This window comes from Rhinatrema bivittatum, chromosome 1, assembly GCF_901001135.1.
Source record: "Rhinatrema bivittatum chromosome 1, aRhiBiv1.1, whole genome shotgun sequence".
NCBI lineage: Eukaryota > Metazoa > Chordata > Amphibia > Gymnophiona > Rhinatrematidae > Rhinatrema > Rhinatrema bivittatum.
The window spans coordinates 535,136,814-535,159,137 of NC_042615.1; the positions used below are offsets into that span (position 1 = coordinate 535,136,814).

Below are 22,324 nucleotides of genomic sequence, written 5' to 3' on the forward strand. Positions count from 1 at the left end.
CAGTATTTTTGGATATTTGCATAAATCCAATGAAAATTAAACACAGCCTGCCAAGATTATAGTTTACCCCAAGAGACAAATCTGCCATATCAAAACACTGTCAGGACTCAAACAGCAACAATCCTACCCAGGAACGAGTAGCACTATAAATATTACATAAGAACATAAGAAATTGCCATGCTGGGTCAGACCAAGGGTTCATCAAGCCCAGCATCCTGTTTCCAACAGAGGCCAAACCAGGCCACAAGAACCTGGCAAATACCCAAACACTAAGAAGATCCCATGCTACTGATACAATTAATAGCAGTGGCTATTCCCTAAGTAAAATTGATTAATAGCCATTAATGGACTTCTCCTCCAAGAACTTATCCAAACCTTTTTTGAACCCAGCTACATTAGGCCTTAGAAGACCAATACACCTCCTGAGAGACGGTGACGTCACAAGCCTGAATGGCAGCCTGACTCTGAAGCTCCAGAATGCCTAGCGCAATAAAGGAGAATTGACCACCATCCGCCTCCAGACACGCAAATTTTGTCAATATCGATACCTCTTCCTAATCCATACATGACATCTAAATGCAGAGGTACAGATTTACGGCAATTCTCATTTGCGAAGGGAGGAGATGGAACGGGACCCTCCAAAGAGAAAGCAATGGCCGCGATGCCGAGTCTCGATGTAGAGGAGGGGGATGATTTTACGAGCGACCAGATACATCACAACTCAACGGTGCCTACTCGCGATGAATTTAGACAACCGTTTCAACATTTGCGTCAAGATATGAAAAATAATAAATGTGAAATGATGGATAAGATGGCGGAAATCCGAGAAGACATGGCCGACATAGGGTGCAGAGTAGATGAATGCGATACTTGGCTGGATGGCCAAGAAGTGAGACTGGATAAGCTACAAGAACAAGGGGCTTTCCTCCATCAAACCAGCATGGATTTAACTGCAAAACTGGAAGATTTGGAGAACAGGAATCCGAGGAATCCCAGAGACCGAGCCTTACAGTGAGTGCATGGAGGTGGTCCACTCACCGAGCAAATTTTTCTTATCACAGGAATCGAATGGGGACCTGCCTGAAAATCATCCCATTATTGAAATTGAAAGGGCACATCGTACACTGGGCCCCCGTGCCGGAAACCAGCCATGGGACATAGTAGCATGTTTTCTTCGCTTCCCCATTAAAGAAAGAATCTTGGCCGTGGCTTGGAAACAGCTGTTGTGGCTGTGGGAAACCCACCAAATAGCCATTTTTTCAGGCATCTCCTCAATCACTCTTAAATGACGCCAAGAATACCAACCAATGACTTCAGTGCTCCGAAAGGAGAATCTCTGGTATCGCTGGCTGTTTCCACTGGGCATCGCTGTGATTATTCAAGGCGTCACATCTAAAGCTACCAGTGTGGCTGATGCAGCGGCCATTTTAACTTCAGCTGGGTTCCAGGTCAAAGTTAACGTGCTATTGCAGCAACGAGAGAGACCCGAGGCGCCGCACTGGCAATGGAGGTCGCCGATTGAGGAGGAATGCTAGCGGTCCACTGCAAAAAAATGGAGAAAAGCTGGACTGTACCTGAAGTGCCTTCATCAAGAGGGAAGAACCTGATTACCTAACGGTACACAGACGACTGGAGGATGCACAAGAAAGATAAGCCCTCACAAATGGTTATTCTTTTTTTTTTTTTTGAGTTAATGACTTTAATGTTTAAAAACTGGCAGTGTTAAAATACAGGGGACATGGGTCAATTCTCATATTGAAACTGGAGGCATGAACTGGAGCCTGAGAGCACTGCCAATGGAGCTTCGCATGGTGAATCTGCTCTTGCAGATGAGACCAGTGGTTATGGCAAATACATGGGGGTTTGGGAGGGGGGAGGGAGGTGGGTGGGAGGACAATTAAGGGAGAAATGATGGGTGTTCATAACCATGAATATACAGTTGATAAGCAGTGTATATCAGGGTATAGATATGTCATTGAGAGAGTAGCGGAGAAGCATTGTGTGAAGGCTAAATACATGAAGGCATTACAACTTCTCACTTAATGTCAAGGGGCTACATACTCCTCACAAGAGGCATCTTCTCCGCAAGACAGTCAGGAACTAGGGGTGATGGTGATCTGCCTGCAGGAAACCCACCTTAAAAAACATTATGAACATTTGCTTAGTTGGCCAATGTTCGCTCACAAATTCTTCTCCGCTGCTAGCCAGGCATCTAAATATACAGGAGTGTGCACATTATTTAGATAAGGGCAGGATTATATCATTCGCAGACAAGTTGGAGATTGTCAAGGTAGATACCTGCTGATTTGCTTTGAATTTCAGGGAATTACATATACATTATTGAATGTTTACCCACCAAATACTAACCAGAAGGATTTCTATGATCAGTTAGACAAACTATTAGTTAAAGAAGGGGAAGGCGTGATCATAAATGTAGGAGATTTTAACATGACCTTGGACCCTAGGGTAGACAATTCTAAGGGGGCACCTGAGGGATCAAGGCCACACTGGAAGTGTTTAAAATCTGTTAGCCAAGTGGAATCTAGCTGACGTATGGGGCAGCAGTTGAACCCACTAGATAGAAACTGTACCTTTTTCTTAGCTCCACACCAAACTTATTCCCATATAGACTTCTACCTGATAGATAAGACATTGATGGCAAGGGTGGGGAGTACAGACATCAATTCAATCACGTGGTCCGACCATGCCTCTGTAACTCAAGAAATCAAAATCAGCCCTGATAGAACAGGTTTTAGATCATGGAAACTAAATGACACCTTATTATATAATGAAATGTTTTGTAAACAAATAACTGTTGCTATCCAGGAATACCTAAATCTAAATGAGGGAGAACCCCCTCTACTGTGGGACTGTTTAAAAGCAGTGCTAAGGGGCAAGCTTATTTCATGGGGAACCTACTTTAAACGCTCTAAACTAGAAGACAAGCAAAAAATAATGGAAAAGATAACACAGCTGGGGCAGGATCACAAACGCATGTTCTCCACCAGCACCTACACTCACTTGCAGCAGGCTAGGGAGGAAGAGAGGGTATTAATGACAGCTGAATTGGCGGATCAATTATCCAAGCTGAACTTGGAAAGATTTGAATGGAGCAACCGCTCGGGGAAATTATTGGCCAGATTTCTGAAATGAAAGCAAACAGAACCAAATCCTAGCGATTAGAAATTCAGCAGGGGATTTATTAACCTCACCCCCAGACATTCGCAGTAGATTTCAAGAATATTACGGTATCTTACATGAAGCAAATTCCCATATTTCCCTTGATCAAATCCAGAGATATCTTGAGATCACCCTTCCTTCTCTCACACAGGAGGAGGGACTTGCTAGACAGGGAAATATCTCCTCTAGAGATACAACGGGTGATCGGGGAACTTAAGGCGAACAAAGCACTAGGATTGGATGGATTTACTCCCCAATTCTACAAAATATTTTCTGAATCCCTTGTAGAACCTTTGAGAACATTATTTAACTCACTGAGGGATGGCAAACAATTGAGGACAGGATCTAATGTAGCGGGGATAACCATTCTGGGGAAGCCCAGAAGGGATCCCTCTAATTGTGGATCATATAGGCCCATTTCCCTCAAATGTAGATCTCAAATTACTTGCTAAAATAATGGCGACTCGCATGAATCGTGTAATGGCAAAACTAGTTCATACGGATATGGTGGGCCCGAAAAGAATCCATACCATTGGTTTTACTATCAGTGGACGCAGAGAAGGCCTTTGACATGGTGCATTGGCCCTTCTTGTTTCAAAACCTTAAAGGGGATACATTTTTAACTTGGCTTCAACAACTTTATACCATGCCCACTGCACGGGTCAAGGTCAATGGGGTGTACTCAGAGGCTTTCAACATCCAACAGGGAAGGAGACAGGGGTGTCCCTTGTCGCCTCTTGTTTGCACTATTCCTAGAACCCCTGGCCATCAAAGTGCGTAATAGCCGACAGATTAAGGGAATTGCCATAGATAGGGCCTATAAAATGTCTATGTTTGCGGATGACATCCTGTTTACCTTGACTGAACCAACAACTTTTCTGAAAGGAACTCTAGAGGCAATACACAGCGTTGGAGAGGTCTCGGGCTTCAAGCTTAATATAGAAAAATCTGAAATACTGAATGTTACGTTGCCAATCCCAGAGCTTGCTGAGTTACAAACGAAATTTCAGTTTCACTGGGCTTCCACCAAAATTAAATATCTAGGGGTTTATATTAGCAAAGATCTGACAGAACTATATCAACTTAATTATCCACCCCTCATACATAAAATTAAGACTTAGACCGCTGGTCAGAATTCTCTCTCTCATGGTTAGGTAGAATTACCTCATTAAAAATGAATATTCTACCTCGCTTGGGCTACTTATTTCAGGCACTACCAATTTCCATACCCAGTGCCATGATCACTAGTTGGCAGAGACGCATCTTCTCCTATATATGGAAGAGGAGACCCCCGAGGATATCTAGAATGATTATGCATCACACTAAGCTGAGGGGAGGCCTAAGCGTCTCCAACCTGAAGTGGTATTATGCAGCGGCTCAAATTAGAGCCATCTTTCACTGGAATAGAAAAGGGGAGCAGAAACAGTGGGCTACTATTGAACAAGCTTTATCAGGTAAAACTCCCCTTAGTTCATTAATACGGCAGCCTAAGAACACACACCTACCTCTGCGCCCAATTAGTGCCCCAACTCATAACACCCTACTGGTGTGGGAGAAGTGGAAAGGTCCACTGACCGGAGACAGACTATATTACTATAGCTCTTGTATACAGACTAAGTCTATTTCCGATGGGCAAGTTTTCCACTTCCTTTCACAAATGGAATGTGAAGGGTCTTAGGCGTTTTGGCCAACTTTGGGGAGGCGGACTTGTCTCTTTCTCCTCTTTGCAGACTAAATATGAACTATCACCCACCGATATGTACCCCTTCTTGCAAATACGGCATTTTTTTCAAACAGAAGGTGGGGCGGGACCTAGCGTTAGGGAAAACAATTTGAACCATGGTGCGATCAAGCAGATACCTTGAAGAAAGCTATCTCCCAGGTATATAACTACCTTAAGGACGCAAAGCTTAAACCAGCCTATATGCAGGCTTAGGAGAGAGATTGAGCACATCCTCTGACAGAGGAATTTTTTTTTTTTTTAATCACACAAAGCGTAGACCACCATACTCTCAAATAGCTGAAAACAGGTACAATATTTTATTGCGGTGGTATTGTACACCAGCTAAGATACACAAATATAAACCTACCTATGATGCTAGATGTTGGAAGGGGTGCAGAGTGGAAGGCACATTCTACCACATGTGGTGGAGCTGCACCTTTATAGAATTTTGGGCGTCTGTTACTCAACTTATAAGAGAAATCGTAGGGACGGAGATTGTTCTCACACCCGAGCATGTCTTGTTAAACCTGCCCTATGATATTACAGTAGATCAGGGAAAACTTGTTTCCTATATCCTATCGGCAGTGAAGTGTGAAATAGCCCTAGAATGGACGACTGGCCCTCTCTCAATAGAAAAAGTTTATTCAAGGTTAAATAAATTAAGCTTGTTACATGCAAAAATGAGGTTCCCTAGGCCTCGAGACGCGACTCACAGCCAGAAGATATAGCAACCATTCCGGGACTGGCAGGAGAAGAAACGAATGGATGGCCAGGATGTATAGTAACACTGCAGGTTTGGACTCAGGAACATTCATCTCCACATTCATCATAAAAGGGAGGGAAGGGGAGGGGAGGGACGAAATGTTACGGATAAATAATGTAAATGACTGAATGATCAACCATACATTGTTTTGTAAACCAGTTGTACTTTATTATATATGCCTGTTCAATACAATGGTATATACTTAAATATCACAATAAAAACAAATTAAAAAAAAAAAAAAGACCAATACACCTTCTATTGAAAACAGAACAAGACAGACTGCTATAGACCCTTACATAGAAACTATACATTAGCAGATTACCTCACCTCAATCACACATACAGAAACAGACAGACCCTCAAAGGCAAAATAAGAACAAAAAAATATCAAAATTAAAACCATACTAATAAAAAAAATATTTAAACACTGATGAACATTCAATAATTAAAACCTCAAAAATTTTTACAAAATTTCTCAAAATACCAATATAATTTCGAAACAGCAGATATATCAAGGCAACATCCAATAATGAAACTAAAGGATTTTTAAAATGTCCCAACTCTTTATACCTGGGATGTTTCAATTTCCAGCCACTCAGATTGAGGTGGATTGAGGAAGGGGAAGCTGTACAAACTTTATCCTCACACACACAGGCTCTCACCCACCCACCCCCAAAACACACAGACTCATCCACCCACCCACTCCCAAACACACACAGGCTCTCACCCACCCACCCCCACCCAAACACACACAGGCATTCACCCATACATAGGCATACATATCCTCACACACAGGTTCTCACTCAGTTACCCCTAAACACAGCCTCTCACACACACAGACACTCAGTCTCTCATCCACATATATATAGGATCTTACGCATCCACTAACAGCCAGGCTCTCATACACCAACCCAAATAGTTATCCACAGCCAACCACCCACCTACACATACCTCCACAGAAAGACTCTCACCCAGCCACACATTCACAGTCTCTCACCCACCCACAGACATCCTCCATACAGAGGGGCTCACACCACACATACAGCCTCTCAGCCACACACACACACCACCCACCTATAAACACACAGGCTCCCCCCCCCCACCCCCCACCCCCACCATACAGAATCTGGCCCAGCCACACATACACACAGGGCCTGGGCCTCTTCTTCAGCAGTCAGTGGGATGGGATCCGCTGGCAGCGCTAGGTCCTCCCTCTCTTCAGCCGCCAGCAGGATGAGGTCCACTGGTGGCCACCACGTCGTCCTCCTCTCTTTGGTCGCAAGCGGGATAAGGTCCATTGGCAGCCATCGCATCCTCTCTCTCCAGCCACCACAGGAGACGCTGCCTGGGGGAGGGTCGGGGTGGTGTAGCGAGGTGTGTCGCCGCTGATCGGATTGAGCAGGGATTTGGTTTATTCCTATCCAATCTAACAGTAGCGACACATATGGGCTGGGGATTCACTGAATCTCTTGAAGGCCCTGACCACATGCCACTGACCCCCATTCATTCCCACATATGAGATGTTAAAAAGCTTCTACCCTGACACCCCTAACCCTCATATTTAAATAAAAGTCAGGATGTGGGCCCCCCTCCCAAAAAAAAAAAAAAAACTAGGAGGCAGTAGTAGCTTACTATTCTCTTGATATCTGGTGTTGCTCGTGTTTATGCGTATGTGTGTATGCGCATATATATATACACACAAAAACAGATAAACAGTGGCTAAAAAGTCTACATCCCCTTCTAAAATGTATGCCTTTAATTGCTTTATAGCCTGGAAGTAAAATGCATTAAAGCCATTGTTCCAAGCATCCACACATCCTACCAGAATTCCTTAGAAAATGAAGAATTAAAAACATGGAATAGAGTGGTTGTATGTTTGTATGCATAACCAATCGCCTTCAAAAGCACACACCAAGTGAATTGGCCCCATCTATGTTAAATTGTATTGATGCACATGATGGCATAAATTCAGAAGTTCCCGTTTCTATTTTTTCTATTTCTATTCGGGCTTGAACCACCTTCCGCCCCAAAGCAGTTTACATATCAGTTCTCTGCTGGGTTGTGCACTTCAGAGCAAAGACCCAACCATGAGCACCAGGAAGCAGTCAAAAGAACTCGGGGACAAAGCTGAGGAAAGAAAGTTTCTCATCAGTAACCAGGGCTCTCCACAGACAGCAAGAGAAATCAGTCGTAATGAGTGAATGACAGCATCCGATAGCACCAGCTCAGACCCAGCTCTCAGGTCCTCCCATCTTTCAGGCATGGGATGTCCTGCCCCAACTTGGGCAATTAAGCACATCATGGTCTGGACCCAAGCAACAGCACATGGTGTGGGGTGTCCAATGGAAAACCTTATCAAACGTTTTTTGGACTTAATCTTTCCTATTCTTTTATTAAAAAATACCTTTTTTTTTTTTTAAACTGAAAAGTTCTGTTGAAGGGTTGCCGAGGCAGCAGTGAAACTTGGAATCAGCAAACTTGCAAATTCTTTCAGACTTTAAAATGTAGAAAAAAAAAAATTGTTAGCAGAAACTGGGAATCCATCTATGCAGCAGCTCAGCTGAAGGCAGAATGAAAGGTTTACAAAGAAGTGACTTGTAAGAGCTGGGTCCCTGTCCGTGCCAGACGTCACCCCACTCATTAGGGCTGATTCAATCCTGCTCAATAGAGAAAGGTGTAAGATGGATATAAGAAGTTAACTGTAAAATCTTTGAATAACCCTGGGAACATAATCCAGACAATTAAGTGTATGGTACCAAGACTGCCTAGATTAGGCCATGCCTCCAAACTGGATGACCAAGCAAGGATACTGGTCAGGAAGGTAACCAAGAAGCCAATGGCAACTTTGAAAGAACTACAGGCTTCCATAGCTAAGATTGTTCAAAGCGTGCATGCAATGACAATATTCCAAGCATGCCACGAATCTGGCCTGTATAGTAGAGTGGCAAGAAGAAAGTCATTACTCAAGAAACCCCCACCTTGAATCCTATTTGAAGTATGCAAAGGAACACTTAGGGGATACTGTAGCCATGTGGCAAAAAGGTTTTGTGGTCTGATGAAACTAAAATAGAACATTTTGGCCTGAATGCAAAATGTTACATCTTGTGCAAACCCAAACACGGCACGTCACCCAGAGAACAATTCCTACTGTGAATCATGGTGGTGGCAGCATCATGTTATGGGGATATTTCTCATTGGCAGGGACTGGGACACTTGTCAATGAATGGAGAAAAGTATAGAAATGTTCTTGAGGAAAACCAGCTGCTGTCCTCTGCAAGAAAGCTGAAACTGGACTGGACTGAAGTTCACTTTTTAGCAATGACAATGGCCTGACGCCCGCAGTCAAAGCTACACTGGAGGGGCCTAGGAACAAAACTGTAAATGTCCGGGAATGGACTTGTAGACTCCAAACCTTAATCCAATGAAAAGTATGTGGCATGATGAAGATTGCTGTCCAATTCTCCAAAGAACCTGATAGAGGTTAAACTGTTTTGTAAAGAAGAATCGTCTAATACTGACAAATCTAGGTGTGCAAAGTTGGTGGAGACCTATCCCAGACTCACAGCTGTAATTTCTACCAAAGGTGCTTCCACCAAGTACTGACTCAGGGGAGTGGAGACTTATCTAGAGGCTGGATTTCAGGTTTATTTTTTTGTTTTTTTTTATACATATATGTCTTGTCTCCTGTGGATTATAGCAAGCTGAGTAGAAAAAAAACAATGTAAATGCATACAAGCTTGATGCACTGACAACAAAATGTGAAAAATATTCCACGGGGTTTAGACTGTGTAGCCACTGTGTGCCTACATGTGTGTGTGTGTATAATAGCTTAACAATACATGTATTACTCAGATAGCGAGATTTCTTAGTCATGCAGGTATTCTTATAACCTATTTCAAGAAGTTCTATAATAAGCTAGGGAAATGTTCTACAAAGGAACTGGGAGGCATTCACTAAGAAACACACAAATTTTAGATGTTTTTTCCTTCTGCCAACAAGATGGTCGCCAGATTCAGTAATTCCAGGGGGTGATCTGGGACGCTATAGACCAGTGAGCCTGACTTCAGTGCCAGGAAAAATACGGGAAATTATTCTAAAGATCAAAATCACAGAGCATATAGACAGACATGGTTTAATGGAACAAAGTCCCAAGGGAATTCCTGCCTAATAAATCTGCTTCATTTTTTTGAAGGGGTTAATAAACATGTGGATAAAGGTGAACCGGTAGATGTAGTGTATTTATTTATTTTATTTATTTAAAACATTTAATATACCGGCATTCGTTGTGGACATCATGTCGGTTTACAGTCAACAAGTTAAGTTAGGAAAATTACATTTTAACAGGGAGGTTCAAACTGGGAGAAGGGGTAACGAAAGGCAGCTAAGAAAGACAGAGTAAAAACCAACAAGGATCCTCGCAGTGAGGCGATGGAATATAACAAACATAGTTCCTCAATTATTATTATTTGAATTTCTGGAAGGCATTTGACAAAGTTCCTTATGAGAGGCTTCTAAGAAAACTAAAAAGTCATGGGATAGGAGGCGATGACTTTTTGTGGATTACAAACTGTTTAAAAGACAGGAAACAGTGTAGGATTAAATGGTCAATTTTCCCAGTGGAAAAGGGTAAACAGTGGAGTGCCAAGTACAGTGGATCTGTACTTGGTGCCAGTGCTTTTCAAATTATTTATAAATGATCTGGAAAGGAATACAACGAATGAGGTTATCAAATTTGCGGATGATACAAAATTATTCAGAGTAGTTAAATCACAAGCGGATTGTGATACATTACAGGAGGACCTTGCAAGACTGGAAGATTGGGCATGCAAATGGCAGATGAAATTTAATGTGGACAAGTGCAAGGTGTTGCATATAGGGAAAAATAACCCATGCTGTAGTTACACAATGTTGGGTTCCATATTAGGAGCTACCACCCAGGAAAGAGATCTAGGCATCATAGTGGATAATTTATTTAGCATTTTTATATACCGATTTTCCAGTAACAGAATTACTAATCAAGTCGGTTTACATTTTAACAATAACCTTGACAAAAAGTTGTTGTCTTACAGTAAACAGGATGATAGAACTTGGATACCAATAACTGGGGATAACAATATAAAGTAAACAGTTATGGGGCCTAATGTAGGCTAAATTTAGGAAAGATGTTAGGTTAAAAACTTGGATTTTAAGATTGGACTGCATAGAGATAAATAGCAAGAGCGTTCTCTTGGAGGGGTTACCAATGGAAAGGAATAATACTTTAAAATAGTCAGCTCAGTGTGCTGCAGCAGTCAAAAAAGCAAACAATGTTAGGAATTATTAGGAAGGGAATGGTTAACAAAACGGAAAATGTCATAATGCCTCTGTATCGCTCCATGGTGAGACCGCACCTTCAATACTGTGTACAATTCTGGTTGCCGAAACTCAAAAAAGATATAGTTGCAATGGAGAAGGTACAGAGAAAGGCAACCAAAATGATAAAGGGGATGGAACAACTCCCCTATAAGGAAAGGCTGAAGAGGTTAGGGCTGTTCAGCTTGGAGAAGAGATGGCTGAGGAGGCATATGAGAGGTCTTTAAAATCATGAGAGGTCTAGAATGAGTAGATGTGAATCGGTTATTTACACTTTCGGATAATAGAAGGACTAGGTGGCACTCCATGAAGTTAGCAAATAGCACAATTAAGACTAATCTGAGAAAAATTTTATTCACTCAATGCAGAATTAAGCTCTGGAATTTGTTGCCAGAGGATGTGGTTAGTGCAGTTAGTGTAGCTGGGTCCAAAAAAGGTTTGGATAAGTTCTTGGAGGAGAAGTCCATTAACTGCTATTAATCAAGTTGACTTAGGGAATGGCCTCTGCTATTACTGGCATCAGTAACATGGGATTCTTCTTGATGTTTGGGTACTTGCCAGGTTCTTGTGGCCTGGTTTGGCCTCTGTTGGAAAACAGGATGCTGGGCTTGATGGACCCTTGGTCTGACCCAGTATGGCAATTTCTTATGCTATGTTCTTATCCCAGATGAGATCCATTAATTGTAAAGTCCACAGACAGACTGCATGCATTGCGTTTAACATACATGCCAAAACACCACTCACTGTGCTATCATTGTAAATACGCAGGTTGATATGACGATGTGCTGCCCTCTCCAACACCTCCTTCACTGCACATCCGCAGTGGATCTTCAGGGTATCAAAGAAGAGGTCGTGCTGCAGTGTGTGGCCGGCACGCTTCAACCCTGCATAAAGGAACAAGTTTAGTCCATTTTTCCTGCACTCTCTCAGCCTCTCTCATTACGTGTGTCAGAACAACAGTCACTAAGCTTATTAGCAGGGTTTGGTGTTAAAGGTTTTGGAATAGGTATTACTGAGATTTCCTGTGTCTCCTGGCATTTACTAACTTGGGGTCACTTTGTCTTTAGGGCACACCACTGCTGTACGAGACCTGCTCCTTATAAATGGTTTACAAAAATGCAGATGTGTTTGTACCAGAGGATGTAGTCTGTCCCAGCTAAAACTTTAATATTGCATTTTTCTTTTAAATCGACCATTTACCAAGTTTTTCGCTATGCCATTTCATTAGTTACTGAAAACCAAACAGGGCCATTCACTGTACTGTACTTGAGAAAAACCAAATCCTCCAAACGTGGGAAGAAAATGTTTTGGTCACATGCTATACTGAATAAAGTGACAATCTGGTTCAAGGTAATCTACAAAGCATTCCTATACCATTTTCATACTAAAGAGCTAGGAGGTGAATAAACTTAAGCCCTGCCCGTTAATGCCCCAGCCACCTCATTTTGTCAGCCTACTATTTCTCTAGCTAAGTCACAATCTTAGCTGGACAAACCTCATTGAATATCAACTTTTAAATATTTTCCCATAGACAAAAAAAAAAAATGGGAGCCAGCTTAATCCATCTGGCCCTATATACAGTATAGAGATCACTCCTTATACCCATGCATTTTATAAAGATGCAGATGAGCAGCTCTGAAGAGGATCCACTCTTCCTCCTCCACCAGAGGCAACAGCTGTGGCCCAACTCCCCCTATAGTGTTTATTATAGCTCTGCTCTTCATGCTTTTCCCCTCAGCAACAAAGGAAGTGCATGGTCCCAGCACACAGCTGTTTCCTGTCTGGTGAAGGAGGCGCAACATCTGCAGGTACCACGGACTGTGCAGTCACCAAGGCCCCACCCTGCCAGCCTCCTTCCGTGGCCTGAGGGGACACAATGAATGAGTGGACCCTGAAGGAGATCGTGCAGAGGGTGCTCCTCACACTGCAGCATCTGTACACACACATTTCTCCCTTAAGCCCATTCGCACTGCATTCTCAAAGGTGGTCAAAGTGCATTCTGTCAGGCAATTCAGTCCCAGAGCTGCAAATTACATTTTCTTTAACTTTGCAGCACTCCACTGCATTTTGTTACACAACTGCAGGGGTTGTTTGTTTGAATCCTGCCACTATCACCGCTTGCTATTTTCATGTGGACTTGTTAGTCTTTCCCATGAAATGTTGGAATAGTACTAGTGGACACCTTTGATTTGCATAATAAAAATCTCAATCATTTGAATCAATATTTTGAGGGGCTGCTGACAGTTTGTCAAGACTTTAAAGATAGGGAAGCCTCACATTCCTGCATCCTATCCAGCCCATCACATGGCTTTGTACCCAGCGAGCCTGAGCCTTTTTGGCAATCATTTCCCCCTCTCCCTGTATCAGTTGCCCTTGGCCTGCCTATCTGTGCCTTGGGCGATGCCTTACCTTCTGACAAGATCAACGTGGCATTATGGACCCTCTTTGCAATGTGCTTCAAACCATTTGGACCATGATAGACACCAAACATGGCTGCCATGTTAGCCAAGAGTGCCTACAACATGAAAAACAGTTGCTTTAGAAACCTTACTCCCAGGTAAAGGTTTTCTGATACATCACCGAACATTAATCCTCCATGGCGAATCAACGGAGGTAGTACATTCTCGTTAATCATCACGTTTAGTTTTTAACTATTAAATGCTGGTGAATGAACTACCAACTAGTGATATTTTTCTTCAGATATTAATAGTTTGATGCATGCTCACAAGCAATTATAGCATTAGATGTACATTCTCCAGGACAATAGTCCAAGCTACACTCAGCTGTCAATGCTTTCTATGGGGCCAATGTAATTAGCCGAGTGTTAAAACTACCGGTATGTGCTGCAATTCAATGCATAATTTAATGCACGAGTTAATTTTTTTTTTTTTAAACTCCCAATGCAGTAAGCTAATGCTATACTAATGCATCATGCAAAAAACCCAGAAAATGTGTATAAAGAAAAGGCAGGAGTATAACTTTAAAAGACCTGCATGCGAGGCAGATCTACCCCAGTATTTTGTAACCTGCACGGGTTATTAATTTCAATACAGGTAAACCTATCCTGCAACATTTGTGTGCATGCAAAAGATACGCACAGATTTTAAAGTTAGCCAGCTAAATTCCAGCGTATCCAGCTAAGTGGCAGTTTTGCCATTATTTAGCTGGATAAGTCTTAAAACTGCTACTTATCTGGCTAAGTAAGATAGCCAGACGAGTCAAACTTTATCCAGATAAGTGGCATGCAACTGCTCTGCACATGTATTTTTACTCGATGTAAAGATATACATGGGGAGATTTTGCCCATGTAATTTATATGCATTTACCCCACTCCGTGTGTTAGCTGGCACATTTTCCAACATGGATGCATGAAGGAAATTATCAGTTTTACCAACGAGTCCACCAGTTTGCCCAGTCCATGTGCAGGTCATTGAGACCCTGCTAGGTCTTCAGCCTGATCTGCCCCCGACTCTCCACCTACTCAGTACTTCACAATAAACACGTTTAATATCACTCCCGCCAGAATATGAGCAGACTGTGAATATACGCAAATAGGTTGCCAAATCAACCCGCGTCAGCCTTATAAGACAGCAACTTATACGTGTGACTGTTGGCCCCTGACCCTAGACCACCCCTTTTCATATACATTTATGCCTGAATCCTATGCATGTATATTGGAGCTTTATAAAAATAGCATATATGCAAGTACATGCTATTTACGTGTATAGACAAAGCAAAAAAGCCAATTCTTGTCTTCTGGCTGTCAAAAATTAAAATAAAAGCCTCCACTGCAACTCTGATGTTTTTCCTGGCTGCATCCCTGATCCCAAAGGCAGCACTCAAAGGTCAGCTTCCACTAAGCCCCCGGGCTGGATGGCCCAATGAGTGCATGGGGGCGGGGGGAGGGGAGAATCACCTGTCTTTCTACAAGCCACACACCCCAACATACACCTTCCCCCACGCTGGGCTGAATTAAAAAAAAAGTCAAGGCCACAGTTCTATGATTTGGCAAGTTCCAGGCCAGAAAGAAAAGCTGCTCCCAATGAAGCCCAAACCAGCCCCAAGAATATTCGCTGCTGCAATCACTATCTTCCTCCATGGTGGCCTGCACCAGGCTCAGGAACAGCCACTGCTCAGCTACTCCTGCCCGCTCGGCTCCTGTGACCTCCAACCAGTGAGAACCAAGGATGTGAGTACTGGTGTGGTCTCAGACTCCCTCTAATTTCTTTTCCTCTCAGCCCAGCCAGCAGGATTGTGGGGCCCGGTGATCCGGTACTTCAACCTAGCAGAATATAAACCACCACCCACCATGCCTACTGCACGGGTCAGATCAGCTGTTTGACTTGCACAGGAGGAAGGAGGTGCTAAAGTGGCCTGGAAGGCAGGCAGGAGGAAGCAGAGCAGAGCAAGCAGAAAGCAGAGACTTGGTGGTGGAAGGTAGGGGTGGGGAGTAGAACGCTGGTGAATGGAAAGGAGCTTGGGTTGCTGAGATCAGGGAATGGGGGGATTGAATGGGGAGAGAGGTGGAGACTTAGGGATATGAGAAGGTAGGGGGTCAGTAGGGACATGGGAAAAGATTCAGGGATGCAGGGACTCAGAATAAGAATGATTGGTGGGGGGGTGGGGGACAGCAAGGATTCAGGACTGGATCCGGAGTATGACTGGAGACGAGATTTGAGTGGGAGTGAGGGAGAGAGAATTGGGGGTACAAAGGACTTGGTGGGAGGAGATGGACTTATTGAGTGGGGAGCTGAAACTGACAAATGGAACGGGAGGTGCTGAGGAAAAAACGAGACGGGTCAAATAGGAGGGAGTAATTGGAAAGCTAATCAAGCAATGCAGGTTGCCACCTTCTGCCTGTGTAATCCATGTTGCTGCCTCGGGCTCTGTACTGTCTCTTGCAGAATTCTGTCCAACCCATGCCGAGTTCACTCACCAAATGCTTCCCCCTCCCTATCGGATGCTGCTTGCCTGCCTTCCCCCCCCCCTCTCTCTCTCTACGCTGCCTCTTTCTTCTCCCCTCCCTATCTCCTATCAAGCTACCTGGCCTCCCTGCCCTCTCATCCCCCTCCCTCTCTCCCACCCAATGATGTGCTCTCTCCGTTTTGCCTCCCCAGTGCTGCCTCTTCCTCTTCTCACTCTCTCTCTCCCCCTCTTACTTACTGAAACATTAACCAGCGTAAAGTATCTTGGAACCCAATTCAGAAGTGTCATGATCTACGAGTGTGTCCCATAGCCGGAGAAGTTTTATATTCTGAAATAAAGCTGAATTTCCTTGGCTGATTTGGTTCTCTCTGGCGTCCTTCAAAGAAGAGAAATAGACATCTCCCAGATGGGTTAAACCGGATCACTAGCATTGTGTTAAAGAAAATTCTGAGGTATCAGAAAATTGCATTCATAATTGGTTGACAAAGCTTTCCCCAAGCTATTGCCACCGCAGGCTGGCATCGATCCTCTGCTGCAGCAGTGCACGCCTCCTCCCACACCCAATTTGCTGAGCAAATCTCCCAGAATTCTCGGTCAGAAATTCAGTAACCTTCACTATGGCCACAGAACCGCTGCCTTCTTAACAGATATGAAGCCAAACAATCCGTGGCTGTCCACACTTGCCTGACAGGGCCTGAAGCAAGCTAAGGAGAGCTCCCTCCACCCCCAGCCCAATCCTATATCAGGGCCAGATACAGCCATATTCGTTGCTGCCATCTGTCCCCCATCACCAGCCCCCTTCACATCTCCTAATGAAGCCTGCAGCAGGGCCAAGCAGAACCACAACTCCATCACCATCCAATATGTCCACCCGTCATTCACTCTGTCCCTGCCACCCACCCATCCCAGAGAGAGAGAGTGGGGACCGAGGAATGAGACTGGGAGATGGGGCCATCCTTGGCAGGTGGGGAGGGCAAACAGTGCCTAGGGGTGATAAAAACCTACACCAGTACCTGCTCTTCCCCCTTCCCCCAGCATCCTCTCCTCGGTCTCTTTACCTCCTCCCCATTCCCAGCATCATCTCCTGACCTCCCCTCACCCCACCCCACTACTACTGCAATATCTGCCTGTTTCTCCCGACTCCTCTCTGGATAAAATGTTTAGCAGCAGAGAGATTGTCATTCCTTCCAGTCTACGCTGGTCCTGCAAGTTCCTGTTCAGAACTTGTGGGCTGGCACTTCCTACATGCTGATTGTATGATGCATAAGATCAGCATACAGGACGTGCCAGCTTTGAACATGCTGCCAGGGCTGACAATCAGTGGCAGTGGTGGCACAGGCTCCTTCTGGCTCTCCTGCCAGCACCGGGTCCGGGTCTGCACAGCCTGAGATGCAGCATGCAAGTCTGCTTAAGGAGCCCTGGCTCAGCTGTGCACGTATGCACCACAGGAAACAGTGTTGGCGATTACCCCAAATCATAGTCACTCCTTGCTGAATAGTACAGAGTGACCGCCCTACTCAAAAAAACAGCCCTGGGTGCATCATGGTTATGCACTATTTAATATGGGAGATTAAGGCTCTTGAAAACTAAGCAGAATGTTTTTAAATATAATTGTGCTCTGTTGAAATACTGTACTATAAACCAGCTGAGAACAGCCTTTGTTTACCCCCTAGTGAAAACCTGAATTCTAATAACCAGTCCTCTAACAGGAAGACTTTATAAATACTACAAGAGGTTTAAAACAAAACAATTGACTTTCAAGAGGAATAGAGAGATTGCGAGAGCAAGCTATATTTTAACTTGCAAAATCAAAGTTAATACTTCTCTTTAGGGCAATAAATAATACATACACTAAAATCAATATGTGCACTTAGATCCTATTACATTTCCATTTTGGATCACATGTTGCTACAAAGTACTCCCCATACATGTGTCATTTTTCTACGAATAAGCAGTTTAGACATCACAGCTCAATTACTGCATTAATAGAATCCTACATAGGATTAAGTGTCAGTTTACAATCAATGAAATTAATTCCCATCTCCAAGGAACCTTTCAAAAGCCATAAGTGACAAACTTGGGATTATATCAGACATTTGAATGAAACAGACCATGTGGGATCCATGTGACACTGCAATTTCATGCCGCAAGCCATCTGTTACAGTGCAGCCGAAATACCTCCAAGAACATGAACAGCAAGCTTTGACTTACTACAGCTTTCCTCGGTTAAATCAGGAGCACATAAGTCAGGACTACAAAACCAGGACTCACCTGAGCTGTACATATGTTGCTAGTTGCTTTATCTCTCCTGATATGCTGCTCTCTGGTTTGCAGTGCAAGGCGATATACCTCCTTTCCAGCTGCATCCCTGAATAAAGAGCATCATGTTCATGTGTGCTCTACATGCCATAAAGTTTGAAAAGCAACCACCTCATCCTTCACAAGGAGCACTGGTGTGGTGGGGGGACTCTAGTTCGGCTTATTACATTTAGTCTGAAGATGCTAAGTTCTTTATTAAATGGCATAAGACCGGCGAGAACTGTGCATAAATTACACCAGGCCAGCTTAGTTTATATAGTGGCTTGCATGCAAGAATGTGGTCTCATTCCAGATTCCAGCACTAAAGGAAAAAAAAAAACCCAGCAGAAAGACTGAAGACCAAATATATTTCAGGAAAATATATATTTTTATTATTCACTTAAAACACTAACAATTAAAAGAAATGCTGTTAGAAATCAATAGAGCACAAGATACAGTAATTTATAAAGGAGAACATCCCAATGTACAGTATACCAGGCCACAATAAAAGAATGATTCAATTCTAAACACTAGGAAAGGCAAACAAAAGTTTAGCTGTAATAGACCGAAAAACTAGTGGATACAATCTCAGCCATCCACAGGCATGGAAGGTTAAAGACGCAATGAGATGGTAGGGGAAGTTTCAATAGGTCTAACTAAGCCAACCAAGTTGGTTGATCAAAAATATAACAAACTCCCTGATATTTGATAACACATTTAGATGGAAAATTCAGCCAAAACTGACCCCCCCGTTATAACACTCTAGGCATCATAAGCAATGCTTCCTTTTCTTCTGTGTTGCGTTTGAGACATCAGGGTAAACTCACTTTACAAACATCCCATCTCTTTTACGGAAAATTAATCTAAGTACCCAATTCTTAACAGGGTCAAGCACAAAGTCCACAATTAAGACTGTAGGTAAGATTTCTTCCTCTCCAGTTTTATCCAGAGCAATTACATTCAAAGACTCAAAGGAAAGTTGAGGAATCTAAGGGATCCGACACTTTGTAAAACGGTGGGTGGTAAACTCTGGACATTGGAGGGTAAGAATGCTCTAGGATTTAAGACTTCAAAAATATATCTCCAAAGGAGAAAGTTTCCATTTTAGACAAATTTGTAAAGCGCAATGTACGTCGTCTCACAATCTCTCCATGTTATTATGCAAATTAATATCAGTCACTAAATGGATTTCATTCTCACATTTTTTTCAGTCTCAGTTTCCAGAATATCTATTCACTTTTTACAATTTGTAATCTCAGCCTCCAAAATACCAACTTTAGCAAAAAAACAAAAAACCAAAAACAACTTTTTAAACTGACCAACATTTGTGTATTCTGATCAGAGTGGATTTTTCTAGACCCACAACTTCCCAAAAACCTTCCAAGCTAGCGCTGGCAGAAAGCAAAAAGTCTGCTGTTTTGTCAATAAAGTGGGATTCCCCAACCGAAGAGCCCTTATCAAGCCATAGATTCACCAGTCTACCTTCCATTCCACCTGAAACCATCTCCAAAATCTTCCACTTCTATTTTGCTGAGTTCTACTTGCTCCATTTTCTCTGCTGGCTCTCACCTCTACAAGGACCCAACACTGTGCATCTTTCAAGGAAGGAAGGAAGGAAGGACTGGAGGGACCTGCAGCTCCAGGCTCAATAGCATTCTCCAGGATTAGGTCTTATTCAACTTGCTTTCCATGTTAAATCATGAACATTAGAACTGGATACTCCAACAACTCTGCAAGTTTCTTCCTAGGGGACCACATGATGCACTGAAGTACAAGTTACATCTAAAAGGCCTTAACATTTGGATTTTTCATTAACAACTCTTTATAAGACAGCATGGCTAAGGAATAAGGAAAGCAACCTATCCCAACTGTTACAGATACACCAACAAAGCTGAAAAATACTTAGACCTGCTCTGAAATGTCAGGTCTAAATGAAGATGGCTCTGGGGATAAAGCTGTCTGGAGATGGTGCCACATGAGACTGCAAGTTCAATTAAGAAAATAAAGGAAGGCTTGGCTGCTCAAATATCAAGTAATCTTGACTCTGAACTCAAAATAGTGGTGGAGAATGCACAATTAGCTTTAGCAGTACTAGACATGCTGACTCAAGAGAAACATAGAAATGACAGCAGAAAAGGACCAACAGTCCATCCAGGCTACCCAGCAAGCTCATGGAAGTTTCTGCTGCGCCATACAAGTCACCCCCATACTTAGTTTCCCAGACCATCAAAGTCAAGGGCCTTGTTGCTTGCTATTTGAGTCCAATTCCTGTTACCTTCTGCCATAGAAGTAGAGAGCAATGTTAGATTTGCATCAAGAGTTTCAGGCTAATTGGTTAAGGGTAGTAACAGTCACATCAGCAAGTTACCCCTGTTTATTTGTTCTTGGCCCCTGGTGCTTCCACCTGGGGAAGAAGGTGTTAGTGGGTGGGACTTCCCTCCCTTCATCCCAGGAAACAAACGGGACTGAACAAGGCTGGCAGTATGTACAAATATATACAGGTTTATTAGACTATACAAGCATATACAATTCTGCACAACTATGTACATGGCTAATAGGATGTCAATAATCTACTTGTGGTTGGTAGGCCATGCAACTATATACATTTCTACAAAAAATAGCAAGAATATTAAATATTGGCAATTTGGGGTTGTTGACCCCCACAGTATACCACCATATGGAACAGAAGGGACCTCTTACGTTCCTGCTTAAGTATTATCCTCCCCCTTCCCCCCCAAGTCTCACCCATGTGAAAATATGCAACGGGCTGGTGGGCATGTTGGCCTGGGGGGAGGGGTCTGTTGTATCTAAATCATCTCCTTCTGCTCTGCTTAGAGGTCCATGCAAACTCTCGGGTCCACGCCCTCCTGGGAGACCCAACTCTACCTCCTGGATTGCCACTGGGATCCACAACTTCCTGGGGGGTCCCAACTCCACCTCCTGGTCTGCCGTTGGGGTCCATGCCCTCCTGGACTTGGAGACACCAGGTACCAAGAACGTGATGACTGAGTCTGCCCTAGGGGAGCTCCCACCATACCCAGGATCACCAAGAGGTAAGCGGTCAAGGGGGCATTACATAGAGAGGTGGAAAATAGAGTCCATCATACCCAACTATAGCAGCTCAAAGAAGAATTTTACCATGGTACTTGATCAACAGAAAGACTAAGAACAGAAGTAGACGTGACAATACTACTGGACTTTCGGTGGAAGCAAGGGTCTGATGCAGTTTATATCTCCTTGGCTCCTACAGCTACTGAATCCTAAAGGCAAGAGTGCTGCAATAAACCCATTATGCTCATTGGGCTCTTGCCTTGATCCAGTCTGCTTGGAACAAGTTGCATGCATTAAACTTCAGACTGTACAACTTTTGGGACAAGCAGTATATTATGGATGCTGTGTGACGTATAGGAAGCTACTATATTATGAGAGGAGAATGTTCATCTTTCAGGGGTTTCTCACCTCATCTACAGGAAAAATAAAAGGTACTCAAAAGTCAAGCAGGGCTAAGGAAGAAAAGAGATTAACTACACTTTTGACTTGTCCATGAAAATGCCCCTCTTGTACAACATTGCATAGATACACAACATAATACCTGAAGATTTCTGTTTCTTTATTGACAGTTTTCCTTTCCACTCAAGGAGGTGATTACTCACGAGTACTTCAGCAGGAACTCAAATGGATTGACACACTTAATACTATGTCTGTCTGGACTTAATATTGATATGATTGAATGGTTTTCTTTTGACTGCTTATGCTTAACCTTATATTTCTTTCCTTGAAATTCCTTCCTTGGAATCCCTTGATGCTGTCGTTCCTCTAACGTCCCCCATATTGACAATTCCTAGCACATGATTGCATTTGGCACTATTTTTGTTTGGCTATTTAATCTCTTTGATAGGAAGTGTTCAGTGTTGTGTGTTTGTCACACTATGGAAGCCTTGAAACTCCGGTGAGAATTTTGTTATCTTGTTAATTTGTTACCCTGTCTTCTGTTATACATATGATCATACTCTAGCATTGCTTTTACTTTTTTTTTTTTAAACGTTATTTTTGTTAGAATTTCAAAATATACAGACTGCAATA

The 22,324-nt window shown here is 43.1% G+C and overlaps 1 protein-coding gene across 3 annotated transcripts in view; it reads right to left on the reverse strand.

Moving 5' to 3' along the window:
* GLDC (glycine decarboxylase) overlaps positions 1-22,324 on the reverse strand; it is a 192,215-nt gene that overhangs the window by 64,839 nt on the left and 105,052 nt on the right. For all 3 annotated transcript variants that reach the window (XM_029614128.1, XM_029614136.1, XM_029614144.1), the window contains 3 exons: positions 18,215-18,311; positions 13,427-13,532; positions 11,762-11,901 (listed from right to left, as the gene is read on the reverse strand). In XM_029614128.1, the coding sequence (XP_029469988.1) occupies positions 11,762-11,901; positions 13,427-13,532; positions 18,215-18,311 (343 nt within the window). The remainder of the gene's footprint in view (positions 1-11,761; positions 11,902-13,426; positions 13,533-18,214; positions 18,312-22,324) is intronic.